Genomic DNA, 20,331 nt, shown 5'->3' on the forward strand with positions numbered 1-20,331 from the left:
TTAATGTGTATTTGATCTTTTCCAGAAGTTTCCATTTTTCAAATCAGCACAAGACAAGTTGTCTTCATGGGCGGGCTCCATACGAGCCCAAGTATAATCTCTCTTCTGAGAATAACGTGGTAGGATGGATGACGATTTCCCTTATCAAGAATTATGTAGTGTTTCCAGTTACAACCAGTAACTGCTTCCCACATTGTCCCAGCACCTCCACAAAGCAGTGGCTTCCAAAATCTAAAACTCAAACAAGCAGCCGGAACAAATTATGGGTCCATAAAAGCACACAGATGGAAATTTCCTGATGACTTGAGTCAGGCTGAGAAAGCCTCTGTGAACTCATCCCTGGGATGGAGAGGCAACTAGGGCTAGGATGGAGCTGGCTGAAAACTGGGCTTTCCCACACATCATCACAGCACTCAGAAAGAGGAAGGGCTGTGAGTTTGAGGTCGGCGCCCTTTATAGTGCACGTCCCTGACCAGTTAGAGATACAAAGTGAGATTCTGTCTCAGTAAACCAAAGCAGATACCAGAGAGCCTGGAGGTTGCAGAGGTAGCTTGGCTTAGGGAGCACTGTGGGGCTGGTTTGATCCCCATCCCCCAATTAAATACGGATCAAAAGTCTTGCTCTGAGCTTCTTTACAGCCAGGCAAAGACAGCAACATAGCAAGTTGTTACTTAAGTGGTTGCTATCAGAAAGGGGTGTGTGTGTGTGTGTAGGTGTGTGTGTGTGTGTGTATGTGTAGTATATGTGTACATATATGTGTGTGTGATATATATATGTGTGTATATGTATACATGTGTGTATGTGTGTGTGCATGTATGTATGTGTGTATGTATATGTCAGTTCCTTGGAGGACAACCCTTTCTAGTGATGCGTTGTAAAGTGTCTTAATGAAGGAAATCAGTGGAGCAAGGTTCAAAGACAACAGTCTGGTCTTCACTCTTGCTTTCCTATCTCTCCCTGAAGCTCTCCCAAGATCTAAAAATGACAAGGGAAATCAATATTATAAAAAAGAAACATAAATGTCTCTATTTGGCTATCAATTACCCTTTTTTGGAAAAAGCAATATCATTTCATCTAAGCCAAAAATTACTTACCGTAATCAGGTCAGCAGGAGGTGTTAAAGACAGTCGACCCTCCCCGGGAGCCTGAACTGTGTGGCCACAGCTGCTCATTGGTCTCCTGACTGCCAGAATTTGTCACTTGAGACTTTTAAGTTCTGGGAAGACCAAATTGATGAGCAAAACACAGAGACGTGTCAAAGCAGACAGTTACTGCTAGGCAAGGTCCTTTGTCTCTGCAGCCTGGGCTTTGGTGATGGTGAGGATGTGAACAGCAGGCACTGGTTTATCTGAGCATCTATTTGGTGCCCAGCTTTCCACTTGGCGGGTGTGATGTCTTTTTAATCCTCAGACTTTAGGATGCAAATGTTACGATCAGCATCGTACAGAGGAAGCCAACTAGAGGGCAGCTCTTCCAAAGAAAGGACCCACAGCAATAGTGTGACTGCAGCCGGGTGGCCCACATACTGTGTGTGTGTTCTTAGCCTTGCAGATTGGCAACTTTCTTGTTTTCACTCCTTACCTCTTTCTACCTGTTACTAAAGGCATGGACTGTGATATCGCTAAGTCTGTGCACTCAAGGCCTCTATCATTGAGAGCTGTGGTTATTCAGGAGAGAGGTACTGGACACGTGTGTAAAGCCAAGCTGATTTTGCATTCTCTGAGAAGAATGCTCCGCTTCAACCGTTTATGCTGATATTGGAGATGCTAAGGAAAGCAAGGTTGGCGAATGCAATACTTGCTCTTTCCTGCTGTGAATATTAATTGTGTCACCCCCACCCCATCCCCAATGCTGCTCTAGAGGGTGGCAGAACCGTGGGGGGAGCTGCGCAGTGACAGGCTGTGTCCAGCCACCTGTCCAAGTGGTGGCCTCTCCTCTCTTGGCCCTGAATACCCAAGTCCGAACAGTTGGAGAGCATCTGCTCCCAGAGCTGGAACACCCGCACTGCTGACTCGAAAACAATAGGCCCAGTCTGCCAAATAATATATTTTTGGTACAGAGAAAAATCCTATCCCTCCTAGGGATCAAAATACATTCTTATGAGAATGTGTGTCATTTTTTTTTTTAAAGAAGTTGCATGGTTCCCATTCTGAATTCTGTTCCTCCCATTTGACTGTCTTCAACGCCTACATTCAACGCCTTCAGGACTTTCAATTCCAGAGTCTGAGATGAGGTTTCAGAAGCACGCAACATGAATGCATCCTTCAAAAGGGAAAATGTTCATGCCAGCTGACTGCCTGAGGGCGTTCACTGAAAACCTGACAAATGGTACCAGGGAACAGGGAATCCGAAAACTTTCCCGCTCACAATCCCTCTTTGCCAGAGAAAGATGTATGCACTCCCAAGCATATAGGTATACAAATAAGACTAGAGATCAGATGTTCACTGATAATAAATCATAAAGAGTTTCATTTTAATACAATCCCTTTGGGGACTGGAGAAATGGCTCAGTGGTTAAGAGCACATATTGCTCTTGCAAAGGACCCTAATTCCATTCTCAGCACCCAAATCTGGCCAGTCACAACCATCTGTAATTCCAGCTCCAGCTGATCTAACATCTCTGGCCTCTGTGGGCACTTACACACATGTGTACATACCCCGATACACACATACACACACACACACACACACACACACACACAAATATACACAATTAAAAATAATAAAAAGTAGATCTTGAAAGAAATCTCTTCATAAACATATATTTTGCCATTTCTTGGTGAAAACAGAATATGGATGTGCTTATTTAGTTAAATAAGGAATTAAACACTGGCAGAATATTGGATTCTGTAAAACAGAGTTCCTTCAGTGGCTCTGAGTAGACCAGGATTTTGATTTTATGATCGTGAGTGCTGAGAACATCACTTTTCATGCCTACGTAGCACCGAAGGGCAGAAGTATGTTTAGGGCCATTTCTGAAATTGCTAGAAGTCTAATAAAGACTTGCAAATTCTTTACAAGAATCTTACAATGAAGTTGGCATCAGATGACTAGAGATTGTTAAGAACTCAGAGGTCATATGTAGCTCTGCCTTCTACAGCCTGTGCGCATGAAGAAAACCTAAGCCCTAGGAAGAGATTTTAAAAATCTTATACCCGAGTCCCCATCCAGATCACTTATGTGGAACTTCTGGGAATGAATGTCAAACTACAATGTTTTGAAAAGAATCTCCCCAGGGACTTCTAACATGCAGCAGGTTTGGAGGATGATCCTTTGGTTCCTGTGTTTGCTGATAACATCAAGAGACAGAGGTTGAGCTATAGGGTCCTTATTTCAGAACAGGTAGACCCAGTAATTGAGTTCCTAAGAATGCATGTGACTTTCTGAACTTAACCACAAGCTGTTAGGTACCCCTTGAGCAGTGAGATTAATCTGTTTATTTTTGCTAAATCCAAAATGTTGTTAGCAACCGCACTGAACCATCCACGCTTAATAGGCAACCTCATGGTAGAGAATGGTTAGAGAAGAAAGGAATAAGGTCTAGGGAAACCGTATGAGACCCACCTTGTCTTCTGCAGCCATAAGAGTAATGGTTTAGTGTAGACTGATGTTGTTTTTGGGCTGGGATCCTGCAGTACAGGTTGGTGGAGAGTTTCCTTAAGAAATGAGAAAAGAAGGGCAAGCGGTGGTGGCTCACGCCTTTAATCTAGCATTTGGGCGGCAGAGGCAGGTGGATTTCTGTGAGTTCGAGGCCAACTTGGTCTACTGAGCTAGTTACAGGACAGCTAGGGCGGATACACAGAGAAACCCTGTCTCAAAAAATAAAGCAAAAAAGAAAGGAAGGAAGGAAGGGAGGGAGGGAGGGAGGGAGGGAGGGAGGGAGGGAGGAAGGAAGGAAGGAAAGAAAGAAAGAAAGAAAGAAAGAAAGAAAGAAAGAAAGAAAGAAAGAAAGAAAGAAAGAAAGAGCAAGCAAGCATGGTGGTGCACACCTATAATCCCAGCTTTCCAGAGGTGGAGACAGGAGGATTAGGAGTTCAAGGTCATCTTTGGCTACAGAGGAAATTCAAAACTGACTTGGAGACCCTTCCTGGCAGGGGGAGTAAATAATGGGGGTGGGAAGGGCAGAGAAGAAACAATGAAAACGTGAAAGTTGTAGTAGGATTTGTATATCTCAGTAAGGGACAGTGGAGGTGAAGGTAACAGGACCGGGGCTGATTCTGCTTTCCGTTTTGCCATCCGTCTTCTTGGGACAGTTGCCTGAAGGTCCGCTTCCTTATGTGTGGAAGAATGCTAATAACTGTCCCTCGTAATTCCCAGGCTCTGCGGTGTCAAAGTACTTGAGAACATCAGGCTACATTCTCGAGCTATGGTGAAGAAGTGTGCTCATCACTGAGACCCTTTACTGATGTGAGAGATATGAACAGCCATGTCACCACCAAGATATCCACTGGGCTGCTTACTCCTAAAAGAATTTGGTCCCAGACGCTTTAGAAACTCAATGTGGTGGAGCATACCTCAATCACATAGCCTGAATGGCTGTCTTTCCTACACAGAAAATACATCTTCGTTTCAGTTTTGCAGAACTGATATGACCTAGCTCAGTGCACCCAGCCTACTCAGAGTATGTGTGTTTCTGCGAGTCCTGTCAACATGAGACCTCAGGGTCCTCTTATCTGTGGCTGAAGTCCTAGAAAACTCCCACGTGCTCCTCCTGGAGCCCGGGAGCTGCATCAGGGCCTGCCTAATGGCAGCTCCCAACTCTGTTGGCCTGTGCCAAGTCTGAGAGCAGTGGTCCCAAGCTTGGGCTTTCTGTGTTTATACAGATGTCAGCCCCCATAGAGTGGAAAATTATACAGATATGGAACTCATTAAAGTCAGCTAATTTTACCCCCACTGTGACTTCTTGCTTACTTTGAAGTTCTATAGGGTGGGTCCATCAGTCTAAAATGCCAAACCAGTTCTCCCTCCTCGAGAGAAAATATAGACAAAGCCCCCTCAGTGAGGACTCACTCACCTTCATTGGCTGCACCTCTGGGGGTACTACAGGCTTGCATGCATTACCTCTGTCTTTGGTCCTCCGCTCTTACGCTCACTATGCCCTGATGGACTCCGAAGAATGATAAAGGTTAAGAAGTCTGGTGGAGAGGAGATATATCTTAGGTAGGTGGCTCCTAAAGGGACCCAGAGTTAGACCTCTGACCCCCACATACACCCTCAGGTATGTGTGTGTGTGTGCGCGCACACACACACGAGCACACACACGATTAAATAAGGAAAATTAACTAATTATTCAAACGTGCATATAAGTAGAATGCAGAGGGCAAATCTCCAAATATCCATCATTCAAAATTTCTTTTCTTTCATATATTTACCCCATGAATCTCTAGTTTTTATGACTGTGGAAGCCAAACCAGACCTCATGTTGTTTCCCTGGTTACACACTTCAGTGTGCAGCTTGAAGCTACAGACTTTCTTTTCTTTTGGATAATGCCAGTCTTATCCCATACCCTTCTTATTGTCTAATATCTAAACTGTATTAAATGTCCCAGCATCTCAAAACTGACTCCTCATTAACTTGTCATCGTGATGAAAAGAAGGGCCAGGCATTGTAGCGTGAGGACTGAACCCCCAGAAAGGAAAACGGTCCTTCAGATGATCTTGTGTGGTCCAGTGGACCGAGTGCATGCTGTGACGACGGCAGGGGTGTAGGAGAGAGCACCATTTGAAGACAGCAATAGGGAGGTAATCAGGTTGCCCGTAGAACTTCCAGAAGCCTTACGAAAAAACATCCAGCCTCTTGGTTTCCTACTCCATAAAATGGATGTGGTACCTATCTAGGTAAATAGGCTGAAGACAATAACAAGGCAAGCCAGACATCTCAGTGCTTGAGAGACTGAGACAGGAGGATCACTGCAAGTTCTAAACCAGCCTGAGTTACATAGTGGGATCCTCTCTGTGTGTGTCTCTCTGTGTGTCTCTGTGTGTCTGAGTGTGTGTGTGTGTGTGTGTGTGTGTGTGTGTGTGTGTGTGTGTGTGTGCGTGTGCGTGTTATAAGCATGGAAGAAATTCTAGCTCAGGTATCAGACTGGCGTGACTGTAGGAGTTCTGTGGGCTCAAGAGGGACAATGTGACAAGGCCTTCTTACCTCCCTTACAAGCAATATAGCTTCCACATGTGAACCAATTAGCCTCTCATGTATTCTTTTGTCTGTGGTGCTGAGGATTTTCCCTGTGTCGTTAGATCCAGTGCTGAGTTCATAAACTGTGTCCCTCCTTTACACTCCACTATTCTTAAAGCTTAAGAGATGGGTTTTTTGCCTTGTTGCTGTTCTACAGCTTCGTATCCTTTGAACCAAACATAGGATGCTAAGAAATCACTAGAAACTCTCAGTGTCCAAAGGGAAGGCACATTATTCTGTTTGCAGATCATCTGTGCTCTTGCACATAGCTGCTCTGCATTCTGATGATAAATAATTTGGCTTTGACAGCCAAGAATAACTGCAGATGTTCTGCACCCGGCCACCTCTTGGTATGCAGCAGCAAGGACCAGCAGAAACCACCCCAATTACAGCAGATTAGTGTGCTAAAATTACCACAAAGAGCATGTGTACAAGCCTATGGGAAGCCACTTAACTTTGAACCTGCTGGCATATGACGGCGCACACACACACACACACACACACACACACACACAGCCTCGCCTCAGACTAGCATAGAGGTGCACACCTTTAATTCCAGCTCTCAGAAGGCAAAGGCAGATGGATCTCTGTGAGTTCAAGGTCAGCATGGTCTACACAGTGAGTTCCAGAATAGCCAGAGCTGCATAGTGAAACCCTGTCTTTAAAATAGGAAAGACTAACTCTGAAGCTAGGTTATTCTGCATTTAAGCAGTTTGTTTGTATTTTCCTCTATCTTTTTCCCCTTTTTTTTTTTTGCTCTGCTATCCTTCATTTAATAATAGTTAACATGACTTCAAATAAACATTGCAGCTTTTAGAAGAAGGTAGATTATCATCCAGATTTGTTTCAAGACAGAAAATTAGTTGAACGCAGCCGATATCCCTACTTTCTCTTACTGTCTGCTGACTGGAAGAGCCAACATTCAGCTGACTCATGCCTCAGTGGAGGGAGACATAATCCTATTTGTGTGGCACTAAGAGCATTGAAATGCCTGATCTGGGTGTGGTGGCTCACACCTGTAATCAAGTCATTGAGGCATTTAGGAGACGAAGGCAGAAGGATAGTCCTGAGTTTAGAGTCAGTCTGCACCACAAAGTGAGTTCCAGGCCGTCCCTGAGCTAAAAAGAGAAACAGTCGCCTCAAAAGAAAGAGAGAAAATTAAAATGTCAAAGTAAACAAGCATTTCTATGTGTTTATCAAATGGTAGTGTGAACACAAGTGGGCATTGTTTCCGTTACACACTCAGGCCAACACCAACATCCCTCTGTCAGCTGTTACTTTCCGTGATTATGAGTTTCAATAAGCCTCCATTACTATAAATTTAGATTTACATGAGCAGATCATTCCAACAATATTGAAATCAATCAGAATACACTGATTCTGACTCCTGGAAACTACCTGCTGTCATCAAGAACATGGACTAGGTCCGAGAGCTGGCTCAGCAGTAAGAGCGCCTGTTCCTTGAATCCAAGTGCACCCGGCACCCACATCAGGAAGCTCACAACTGCCTGGAACTCCAGCCCCAGGGATCCAATGCCTTTTTCTGGCCTCTAGGGGCATCTGCATTTACAGACACATAGGAAAAAATCATAAACTATATTTTAAAAAGAAAAATAAATTAGGTTCTGAGAGAATTTCTTGTTCACTAACAGCCAGAGTAGGGTGAGAATAATTAGTGTCTTCCCACATGAATTCTTGAGGCTTCCCTCTCCTGGGTGGGCCCTCATTTTCTTTTTTTCTTTTATTATTTTTTTTAAAATCCATTCTTCTCTCGTCCCAACCACAGTTTCCCTTCCCTCCACTCCCCAAGCCCTCACTTTCTTGAAGGTAGAAAATCCTGTTCTTGAGGAAAATCCTGTGGCCAAAGCCAAGAACAGAATCCAGGTTTGAAACTTCTCTTGTTGCTGCTCTCTGGACCCCACCCCTTCCCCCCACAACCTCCTCCCCCTCTTCCTCCCACCAGGTTCTGAGGACCGAAGCCAGGGCCTCACACAGGCTAAACACGCAATGTGCCGCAGAGCTGCTCCCCCCCCCCCCCCCGCAGCCTTCCAGGCCCGTTTTTTAAGCCCCTCTCTGCAGCGTTGCACATGTACGTAGAGTACTGTCAAATCTATAATAAGATGGCTGAATGCTAAGCATTGAGATGCTGCTTTTGAAGTGTTGTCATAACAACAGGAATAAAATGATGAATTAACCCCGGTTTGAAAGGAACAGCTTTGGTTTTAAGTGCCTGGCAGTCCTTCCTGTTGCTAGAGTTTACTATGGCAGACTAGCTCAGTCCGAGGGCATTCTCAGCCACTATTACCGTGCCCACAGTTGCTACTGTGTTTACATCACAGAATTGTCAGTCTATCCTCTGTCAGCTCAGGTTACTCAAGATGTGTTAACATGGCTATGCACACCTGATGGCTGCTGGGCAAGGGAGAGTCCTCTGGTGTTGGGGCATGAGGGAGGTATGGCCACTGGTAAGTCGCCCACGCTCCAGTGAATGGCCCACATTCATTCACAGATGGGGAGCACTAATGACACTCACGGGGTGCAAAAAGAAAGAGGAGGAAGTGAAGGAGGGAGCTGGAGAGATGGTTCAGCAATCAAGAGCACTTGCTGCTCAATCCTGAGGACCAGAGGTTAGATCCGAGTACCCACATCAGGTACCTGACAAATGCCTGGAACACTAGCTCCAAGGGACCTGATGACCTCTGCCGATCTTCATGGACACCAGCAAATATACGCACACACACACAAATAAAGTAATAAATCTTCAAAAAAGGAGGCTAATGAAGTTGTGAGGGGACCCATTGTGACATAGCTAGGGAAATGGATATGATTTCAATATATTTGTATACATATATGAAATTCTCGAAGAAAAAATAAATAACATAGCATAACATAAAAAATAAGAAGACATAAAAAAAAATATGGCCACAGAGGAATTAATGGGCTCTACGAAAAATCTATGGGTGTGATTCTAATGTACCTTCTCTAAGGTTTTACTTAAGATAATTTCCTGTCCATTCTCTACCATGAAATGCTAAATATAGTTTTATGTATAAGATCCAGACTCGCCTTCTACTTGACTCGTGTCCACTAATGGATGCCAGTCTTTGTCAAGTTCATAATATACAATTATACTTCTCAGCACGCTGGTGGGCATGCTCTCCTAGAACCCAACAGTTGTTTCTGCTTAAGGTTTCCAAAATGGAACTCATAAAACATAGGCACTTGTGAAAAAAAATGGTAAAATACTAAATACAAATACTAAAGTCAGATACAATGGAAGAGAGCATGCCAGTATCGTTTGGAGGTTCTTATAATGAAATATGAAGGAGATGCTAGGTCCTGGGCTGATCATGCTGCATGCAGCGACACTGGGAGGAGCCATTTTCTTCTGCACCAGAGTGCTGTTTTTCAATCTGATGATCAAAAAAATAAGGGTTCATGGTGGGTGTGTTTTTCTCCCAGCAGGATCAGCCAAGCTGACTCCAAAACCATGTTCCCCAGACACGTTCTCCTTTTGATACCCCAGGTTTTTTTTTAAAAGAGTAGACAAAATTACTTATTATTACAAACAGCCTGAGTCTCATTTAAGTGCAAAACGCTCCTGCCTTCTAGCCCGCTTTGATGTGCAGTGCGCGCGTGCGTGCAGGGAAGTCCTAGGAGTGCTCTAGGCTTTGCATTTTAAAATGAGTGATGACAACATTAGTCAAGATCAACCCAGCCCCTCTAGAGATTTAAGCAGGGTTTGTGTCCCGAATCATTTCTCTTCTAATTATCGCGAGGCCAGCTGCTACTCCCTGCATTTATTTAATCCACCAGAACGGAAGAAGGAGCCGAATTTTCACTGTCCCCAGGGCTGAAGTCCCCACAGTCAACCAAGGGGCGAATGACTAGACGGGCTGTGCCCATCTCTTCTTTGCTCACACGTAAACTAGCTCCTACACACTGCACTGTGCTGTCACCTCGGGAGGGGACTCGGGAGAGAGGAAGGGGGCTGCAGATCCCTCCTAACTCCTCACTCTGCATTTTCTTGGCTGTGGAATGCTTGTGGCTTATAAGGGGCATGCTCCCCTTGATGGGTGAAACTCAGGTGTCTCTGCAGATTGCAATTCTAAGTAATGGAAAAGACCATCGCCCCACACTAGGCCAGGCACTTTTTTTCCTTGACGTAACCTTGGTAACGTGAGACAAGAAGAAAACAGGTCTCACAGAACTAAATGGAGTGTAACTAGCCCACCTGGTCCCAAAGCCAAGATTTTTTTATTTGTTTGTTTGTTTGTGGGGTTTTGTTTGTTTCTTTTGTTTTGCCCTGTACTGAGTATCAAAGATGGCTCACAAAACAGCTGGTTATGGCTCAAAAGGGGTGGGGCTTGAGTCAAGACATAAGACACTTAAGAAAAATAATTATACAAGAGAGTCCCTAATTATGCTATTTTCTGACTGGGGCACTCAGAAAATGCTTCAAGAAACAGCTGAGCCAGGCACGGTGGCACATGTCTGTAATTCCTGCATTTGGGATCAAAAGCAGAAGGACTGCAAGTTCAAGACCAGCCTGGACTACATACTGGGAGCCTGACTCAAAAACCCATGAAAGAAAGAAAGAGAGGAGAGACAGAGGGAGAGACAGACAGACAGATAGACAGACAAAAAAAAATGGCATTTCTTTTCTTTTTCTTTTTTCTTTCTTTATTTCTTTTTTTGTTTGTTTGTTTGTTTCATTTTGTTTTGGTTTTCAAGACAGGGTTTTTCTGTAGCTTCAGGGCCAGTCCTGGAACTTGCTCTGTAGAACAGACTTAACTGCAACTCACAGAGATCTGCCTGCCTCTGCCTCCCGAGTGCTGGGATTAAAGGTGTGCGCCGCCACCACCACCAGGCTAATCTAGTTCTTTCTTAAAATGATGGTAATATATTATACCCATTGAAAATAAGCATCCATTAGTCCATATTTAACAATTAACTAATTAATGGACACAAGGAGTAGGAAAAGCCTTTTCTTACATACCAAGGAATGATGGCGTTCAAAGACTCTCTGAACTATCCTGTTGTCCCCAAAAGTGAACTTTAAAAAAAAAAAAAAACTGTGATTATAACTTACTGGGACAATAATCAACAATGGATGCTAAAACTCCTGAGACATTGTCATAACCTTAAAGTACCTCCCTACCAAGTTCTTACAAAACACAGTGGCAAAAAATGGTAAGTAAGCAAAAGACCAACTGGCCAACAAAACTTAGCCAAACTATCAAAGTCAATAACACCAATAATGGGATCAATGACTCCTTATGCCTCTGCTACACTCTTGGGCTGTATTATGTTGGGTGTGAAAGTACTCGATAACCCCAGAGTAGGAATATCCTGTAAAACAACTGGTCTGGATTCTGTTCAAAGGTCAGTGTCACAAAGCACAGCTGAGAAACTGTCCCAGATTGAGAGGAACTGAAGACACATAACAAGAGAAACACTATATGATACCAGATGCATCCCTGGAATAAGGGGCAGGGGAGACAATATGCAGACTGTTAATGGGACAATTGGTGGAATTTGGATAACATTTATAGATTAGATAATATTATAGACTTGATATTAAATTTCCTGGTATTAATCTCTGGGTTGTGGTTACTTAAGTAGATAAATGTGCCCTTAGAAACTATGATTTAAAGTACTGAATGCTGAATTTGTATCATACTACAAACTGGCCAGTGAAGAAGTAGAAATTTGTATACGAAACTATGTATATACAAATCACTGTGGAAAAAACGTCAGAAAAATTCATGTGTGTGTGTGTTATGGAGGGGAAATGACAGAGAAAATCGTGGCAGACACTGCAGATGGTGAGTCTGGGGGAAGACAGGCCAGATCTTTTGTGTTTTTCTTGGAACATTTTTGTAAGAATAACACAATTTCAAAATTGAATTTTTTTAAGTTCACTTTTGGGGATGACAGGATAGCTCAGAGATCCCAATCACATGGTATTCTGCCAGAGCCCCCTTGGCAGGTGGTTCACAGGCACTTTTCACTCCAGCTCCAAGGGAGTCGACACCCTCTGCTGGCCTCTTGGAGGTGCCTGCGCACACATAACATCGGCACACAGAGACATATACACGGATACATAAATAAAAACAAATCTTTAAGAAACTGACTTTGCACGAGATTTCTAAAAGCCTGCATGCTTAGTTCTTCTCAGGCACGGCTGGCGACTGATGCAGACTGTCTGGAGGCTGCTGATTTCCTGGGGGCTCGTTAGCGCTTCCGTAGAGAAGTCTGTCCACACGCAGTCTCCTGAAGGCAGGTTTTAAAATGTTATGCTTTGTTTTGTTTTGTAAAGACATGGCCTGGATGTTCCTGTCTCGTTCATCTCCCTTTCTTTTAGAAGGACTCATTATTTTAAATTGTTAGAAAACTAGCTTTACCAAGCCCCTGTTCATAGCAGGCCTTGTTAGTGTTACCTCGTTGCTGTCTCACAAACGTCTTCTGAGTCGTGTGTCTCGTACAGATAGGTGACTGGGATGCAGAGAAGCTGAGTAAGCAGGTGTAAATCAGAACAATAAACTGCAGGAATAGCTTGTGCTCTGGTTTGTCCTGCCTGAGTCCACTTTCATATCAGCACTGGCTTCATGCTCCCCGGGATCGTGGAGGAAGAACACCTAAGATCTTCCTCGTGTTGTTTATTATTTCCAAAATTGGTTCCCACCTGCTTTAGGTACAACCATAATAGCTTTTCCAATGAAATTAGTTTCCAAGCAGGCCCCAGTCATTGGCAATAAATAGCATCCTGCCAGTATATTACATAAAATACAGCCAATAATTTTGTGTTCATTGATAGTATCTTAGGGGACAAGAAAGATATGGCTCAATGGTTTAAAGCATTTCTTGTTCTTGCAGAGGACCTGGGTTTGAGTCCCAGAACCTACATGATGGCTTACAACCATCTCTGTATAACTCCAGTTCCAGGAATTCCAGTATCCTCTCCTGGCCTCTGTGGGCACATCATACATTCAGGGAAAGCACTCAAACATATAAAATAAAACCAATCTAAAATAATAAAAGAAAACCATCTACATTGACTTCCAGAGAGTCTAAATGTTTGTTTCTTCTTTCTCACTTTGTTTTTGTCAGGTTGGTTGAGAACAAATCTTCATTATAACAGTCTTTGTGTTTCTTGGGCATTTTAAGTCTCACATAGTACATCCTCATTTTCTATTTTGGGGTGTGTGTGTGTGTGTGTGTGTGTGTGTGTGTGTGTGTGTGTACCATGCATACAGAACACAGAGGTCAACTTCTGCTGTTCTTGCTCAGGAGCTGTCCACCTAGACTTTTGAAACAGAGTCTCTCAGTAACCTGGAGTTTATCAATTCAGCTGGGTAGACGAGAGAGTGAGCCTCAGGAGCCCAACTGTTTCTGTCTCCCCGGTGCTGTGGTTATAAGCATACATCACCATGGCTGGCTTTCTATGTGGGTTCAGGAATAAAACTCACGTTTCCATGCGTGCCCCTCAAGCACTGAAGCCACTGTGCTTTCTCTCGGCCTTCTCTCTCTGTTGAAACAGAAGCCCTCCCGTCTGTGGGGATGACTGACAGTTTAGAAAAGACCCAAGCACTCTCGTTATTGATTTTAAGATTGGAGACTGTTTCATTGCCAGTCGAGGTCCATAATGCTTGCGTGAAAGTGAAGACTGTGAGCTAACAAGAAGGTTCAGATGGACTCTTGCTGAGCACCTGAGCTTGATTCCTAGGACCCACATGGTGGAGGAGAGAACCTGCTCCCCCCATTTGTCCTCTGACCTTGTCATGGAGATTGCACATGTGTGCGTGCGCACACATGCATACGTGAATGAATGTGAGAAAATAAAATGGAGAAGAATTGCTTTCTCTGTTTTGTAAACAGAATCTGTAGTGTTCAAGTGTGGCACTTGCTTAAGAGGCCTATGGGACCTTCCGCGGTCCCTCCATCTGTTTGCTAAGAAGTGAGGTTACAGAAAGCCGTTTATAATTTTTCCTCCCATTCATATCACTTATCTAAGTTGGAATTTGTCATTTGCTTGACAGTGTTGACATCTGAGAAGTAAATATTGGCACTGCCTTGATTTATTTTAGAGCATCAATACTTAAATAAAGAAAGTAGGCAGGCAGGGCTGGAGAGATTTCTGCTCTCTCAGATGACCTAGGTTCAATTCCCATAACCCACATGGAGACTTCTCAGCACCATCTATAACTCCAGTTCCACGGTGCCCGGAGCCCCCTTCCGCCCTCCGAGAGCACTGCATGCACACGGTGCACAGACACATTCAGGCAAATCACCCAAACACATACATAATAAAAATAAAATAAACCTAAAAAAGCAAGCAATGACTTAAACGCACCTCCTTTTTAAAAAAGATTAGTCAGCTTGGTAATAGGTGCCTTGTAGATCTAGAATAAGCAGACATCTATTTTTAGGACTCATCTCGAATAATCATTTAGCATAGCAGGCTATTCACATCTGACTCTCATGCTTATTGAGACAACTGAATTATACTTCTGGTCTTGCTCGAGATGTGGAGGAGCATAAACAAAGGGGCATACCGTTGGGAAAGGAGGGACCCGTCAGGCATGAAGAAATGACTGAGGTCGGTGGGCCCATGTGCTGCCTGTGACTTGACTTCCAGGAAAAGGAGCGACTTACTAGGGTCATCGGTACTCAAGTGGGGAAGGGGAGCATTTCACCCCACTGTTTCCTTTCCTTGTCCTGATTTCTTAGGTCTTGCTTTTGCAGAAGGAATAATGATATTTTTTTCTGGAAGCTGATGGTGATTTTTTAAGTCATCTTAATTGATCTTAAATTTCCCAGCCATAGTATTTACTCATCTTGTGTTTCCAGTGCAAGTCTTAGAAAATGTACACTAACCCATATATAAAATTTTTATTTACTTATTTATGTTTATCTTTCTTTACATTTCCTTGTGGTATAAAGTATGGAAACTGAGGCTTTGCACATCCTGGGCAAAATTTCTCTGACTGGCCACACCCCAGTTTATCGCAATGGAGTTCTAGCTTCTATTACACCCCAGAAGTTCTCCAGGATTCCTCACTGGTTTCCAGAAAGCCATTGACGTGGTCATGGAATTGTTTGCGCTGTCAGCGTGTCAGCTGCACTGTCTCTGAGAGTTGATCTCAATCTGATTAGTGGAGCTAACCTAGCTTAGAACTTTGACCATTCTTGGTTTCTTAGTGGACCTTTGCCCCTTGAGCCATGCTTTCGCGGGAACAGAGATGTCCCTCCTCATTTCACGCAGACATCATAGATGTATGTTTTCTGTTACCTGTTCATGTTTGTAGGGTATTTGCTTACACAAGAAGAGGAAAACCCCACGAGGGTCACGGGGATCGCATTAAGACTTGTCACTTTTAAATTTCATGATGCTACAGCTGAAGTACATGCAGATGTGATGACTATTACTCCCTAAAAAGCTTGCTAGGAAAAGCAACATGCAAAAGTCAGTATGCAGTCTGTACCACGGTTATGCTCTGTAGGGAAAGGCAAGAGTTGAAAAGTCAGTAAATTCCGCTGTGGTCCTGTGGGTGTGTAACCAGCATGATTCCCTTCCCTGCCTTCTTTCTGCTCTGCTCTATTTTCCTGATGTTGGAAACAGTTTTTATGCCTATGAAACCTTAAAAACCAAAAACCTAACAATTCCTGCTTTCCTTCATGAATTGCATTCAGTGTTGTGACAGCAGCAAAGTCTTCCTTTTGGCTGCCTGGGTGGTTTGCTACTTGCTGTCACTCATGAAAAAGCCTTTAAGCACTTCTGCTTTGAACTCCTCGGTGTGAAGATCCGTGCCTAGCAGGTGTGAGCAAGTCTGTTGGAGATCTGCCCCTTGTCACACCTAACCCTGCGAGTCCTGGAGGAGCTGTTGACATTTGAGGAGAGAAATATGTAAACACAAGCTAACCAAACCACAGCATGTTTTGTAAGTCGGGATGCCCGCTAATAAAAGCATAACACAAAGTAGAGCTGTCACCCAGACTAATTCCCAGATGTCATTCCATCATGAATTCTGGTGGCACTAATGAGCTACGGTCTTCACAGTCAGTCTCCAAGCAGTCAGCCTTCCAACGGTGATTCCCATCACTGACTCTTCAGCATCACGTATTTCTAAGTTCTCCTGGTAGCCCTGATTTTCAGTGCTGTTCTTACCTGTCCTTTCTGGACCAATCACAGTGTGAGGCTTGGTGTGATAAGGGGGAAGTAGACAGTCACCTTAATCTCTTTCTATCTGCCTCAACCTCTCCACACCTCCTTGTTGTAAGAGGCTGTTCGTTCTTTCCAGATCACCCTGACTCAAAATAATCACATAGAAACTATATCATTTAAAACACTGCTTGGCCAATAGCTTAAGCATATTTCTAGTTAGCTCTTACATCTTAAATTAACCCATTTCTATTAATCTGTGTATTGCCACGCGGCTGTGGCTTACCTGGTAATATTCCAGCCAGCGTCTGTCTCTGGCAGGACTACATGGCTTCTCTCTGACTCCATCTATTCTCTCTATATATCTTTTTTAGCCTGGCTATATTCTGCTAAGCCATCGGCCAAAAGCAGCTTCTTTATTCATTAACTAATAAAAACAACACAAAAGGAACTCCCACACCACCTCCTGGCTCAGTATCCTTGTCCCAAACCTGCCTTCTGATTCAGCAAGATCTCATCACTCTAATTTCAAAATATCCTGGTGTGTGTGTGTGTGTGTGTGTGTGTGTGTGTGTGTGTGTGTTGATACCAAAAGAATGCACCAGATACCTTGGAGCTGTGTTACATTCAGGTGGATGTAAGCCACCTGGTATGGGTGCTAGAAACCAAATGAAGGTCCTCTAGAAGAGAAGCAATTGCCCTTAGTGACTGAAACATATCTCCACAAATACAACCAACCCCCTTTCTGGGTTTTAATGCATAAAGATGAATACTGTTTCAGCTGTAATTTTCAAAAATACCAAAGTCTTTTAATTTTTTGCATTTTTATGTATATGAGTGTTTTGTCTGCATGTATGTGTGGGCACCACAGGCATACATGCATATTGCATCACATGCATGCAAGGTCAAAGGGGCCAGAAGAGGGAATCAGACCATAAGGTTATGAGCCACCATGTGAATGTTGCTGGGGCTCAAACCCTGGCCATTGTTCTTAACATCCGAGGCATCTCTCTAGCCCCAAGAAGTTGGGTTGTTTCGTTTTGTCTTTTTTGTTGTTGTTTTTTTTGCTTTTGTTTTTGTTTTTGCAAAGCTTCAGCAGTCCTGAAGATGAGTAACAGCGACCAAGTCTGTAGTTTCATATGAAGAAGCATAGCAATGGAGATCTGGTATAATTTCTAGCAGGTTTTTGAATGAATACCAGTAAGTTAATATATATCTCAAACTTAAAAATAAGGACATTATTGGGGACTGTGACTTGCTTGAATCTTGTCAAAACTTATGAAATATAAATACTACAGTGTTTCTTGGAAATCACATTTCCTCTCTGAAAGACTTCTAAGTAAAAAAACAAAGGTGGCCCTAACAGCTCTCTTTCATTCCTTATATACGCTCTCTTCTCTCCGCTCCCAACTCCAAGGGGCTAGAATCTCAAGAAAAGGAATTCTTCATCCATGAATAAAACATGTTTTAATCTCTGGAAGAACACCACCATGCAGAACATACTACAGTGTTGCTGACCACAACTCAATCCCACCTGTCTGTAGACAACTGTCTGTGCTTCCATCCACTTCCACCCATGTGCATCGTTCTCTGTGCGTTTACTAACAGGAAGTTAATAAAAAGTTTCTGTGCACTGTGTCATCTCCCAAAGTGTGTATGTCCCAAAGTCCTGCACAAACGCCTGCTCTTAGACGCTTTCATCCCATGACAGAGAAGAGAAATGAGCAGATGGCACAGTCTGGGACACAGGCTTTCTAATACAGCCTGTCACTCACCTAATATGATGCTAGAATTTTGCAGCTGGAACTTAAGACTGAATGACAAGTCAGACATGCTGGACAATAATCCCAGCATTCAGGAGATGGAGACTAAGCCTGGGCCGCTTAGTGAGTTCCCTGACAGCCCGAGATATAGAGCAATATCCAGCCTCAAAATAAAGGAATATAAAATAAAGATAAAATGAAGAATAAAATTTAAGAAAACATTTGGGTTTGTTAAATTGTAGTGTTCATCTGAGTTTTAGATTTTACCCTTTTTGTTTCAAGCCTATCGTTAGCACAACTGATTCTGCAATGGAATTTCTAAAGCAGCGTCTTCTCAGCTCTGCTCAGTATCGAAATCACCTGAGGGGCCTCTGAACAGCTGTATAAACAGGTTATAGCCTGTATTTATTATCCTAGAATGCCTGAGGCTTGGAGTCAGGCCACTGTAGCTTAATCTACGGATGCAAAGAATAAGAAAGAAAGAAAAATCTTTGGTGTGGATTTAAAGCCCTGTGACAGTGTGGAGGGCATCTGCTCTCTGAGGGTTTAGCTTTGCTCTCCTTCTCCTAGGTTCCTTAAAGAACAATGGGGGACGCTAACTGGTGTGTGTCTACCTTGGGAGGTTTCAGTGTGGACACTCACTCACCCAGTCCTGCTAGCTCAACCCCTGCCTGGGCCCGACGTCACCTGCTGAGACAATGGCACATGCTTTGAGGCCGCCTGCTTGATCACGGGTAGGGTTACCTCACAGTTCTAGGACAGTCCCTTGGGGGACTAACCTTGGGATTCTGTCCAGCTGAAGCGGTGTTTTGACACTGCACCTTGGTCAGTCACAAGGACTCTTCACAAAGCCAAGCAAACAACCGAAAAAAGGATCCAAAGGGTTTGAGCACTCTGTGGGCCTCCTACCTCTCTCGCCTTCTTAACTGACCCAGATTATCACTTCCTTTGTGAGAACCCTTCTACCCTTTCTTATGTGTTCAGCCAACCTAGTGCCACAGACTCATCTATCAAAATAAGGAGAGAAGGGGGGAAAGAGTTTAAATAAGTTCATCTTTAAAGAAACCCCGTGTTTTCAGCCTTACAAATAAAATCTCATCTGTAGCCCTGACTACGCTTTGAATTTCAGGTTGTTGGACTATCTGAAAGTTTGATGTTGGCTCATTTGTGCAGTGTTGTTGCTGTAAATGAATGGACTGAACCATTACAAATGTTCTTATCCTTAGTAAACCTTGGTCGAACCTAACAAAGAAGGGGGGTGAGGGAAAGGAGAAGAAAGGGAAAGAGGGAGAGAGGGGAAGAAAGGGAGGGAGTGAGGAAGGGAAGGAGGGAAGGAGGAGAAAGGGGATGAGAGGGAAGAATGGAGGAAGGAAGGAAAGAAGGAAGGAAGGAAGGAAGGAAGGAAGGAAGGAAGGAAGGAAGGAAGGAAGGAAGGAAGGAAGAAAGGAAGGAAGGGTAGACACTCCTTAGGAAACATAGGCCAGTTGGGAAGATGGGGAATGGCTCAGTGAATAAAGTACGCAGGCTTATAGATGAAGTATCAATCGTCTGGGTAGGCATAGCTGTTGGCCTGTAATTCCAACACTGTGAAGTTGAAAGTGGGATCTGTGGAGCAAGCTAGCTAAGTAAACTAGCCATATGGTCCATTTCTACATTCAGTTAAGAGACTGCCATAATGAATAAGATGAATACTATCTAGGAAGATTCCTACGTCAACCTTAAGTGCCCACATGCATATGCACACGTATCCATATACATGCAACACACACGAACACAGGTGCATCATATACACATAACCCCCCAAAGGAAATCTAAGTGGCAGTGATTTTGTGTGATCCTATTTGTTTTGGTATAAGTGGATGTGTACCTTCTTAGGAAAGCCTCAGAAGCATCTCATGCCCCTCATGACCAGGACCTGGTGAGTCACTTCACCTTGTCACACCTCTGAATGTCAACAAGCTCGGTATTTCTGTGTAAACCTGCCTGACAGTCACCATGATCCTCCATCTGTCTTACAGGGCTGCCAACCAGACTCCCCGAAATCATGCTGGTGGGATCCCAGTCCTTCTCGCCTGGAGGGCCCAATGGCATCATCCGGAGCCAGTCCTTCGCAGGTTTTAGCGGCCTGCAGGAAAGGCGATCCAGGCAAGTGCTGGGTGCTCACTCCTTCTGGGAAGCAGCAAAAAGAGGCAGGTGCTGATGTGTGGTCCTCACACTGTGCTTGT

General features: G+C 43.8%; 1 protein-coding gene across 4 annotated transcripts in view; it reads left to right on the plus strand.

Moving 5' to 3' along the window:
- The window catches only part of Ripor2 (RHO family interacting cell polarization regulator 2), a 111,165-nt gene that overhangs the window by 36,015 nt on the left and 54,819 nt on the right, over nucleotides 1-20,331 (plus strand). For all 4 annotated transcript variants that reach the window (XM_048428168.3, XM_085699315.2, XM_048428164.3 and 1 more), the window contains exon 2: nucleotides 20,125-20,251. In XM_048428168.3, the coding sequence (XP_048284125.3) occupies nucleotides 20,125-20,251 (127 nt within the window). The remainder of the gene's footprint in view (nucleotides 1-20,124; nucleotides 20,252-20,331) is intronic.

Source organism: Myodes glareolus, chromosome 14 (genome assembly GCF_982192425.1).
Source record: "Myodes glareolus chromosome 14, mMyoGla1.1, whole genome shotgun sequence".
NCBI lineage: Eukaryota > Metazoa > Chordata > Mammalia > Rodentia > Cricetidae > Myodes > Myodes glareolus.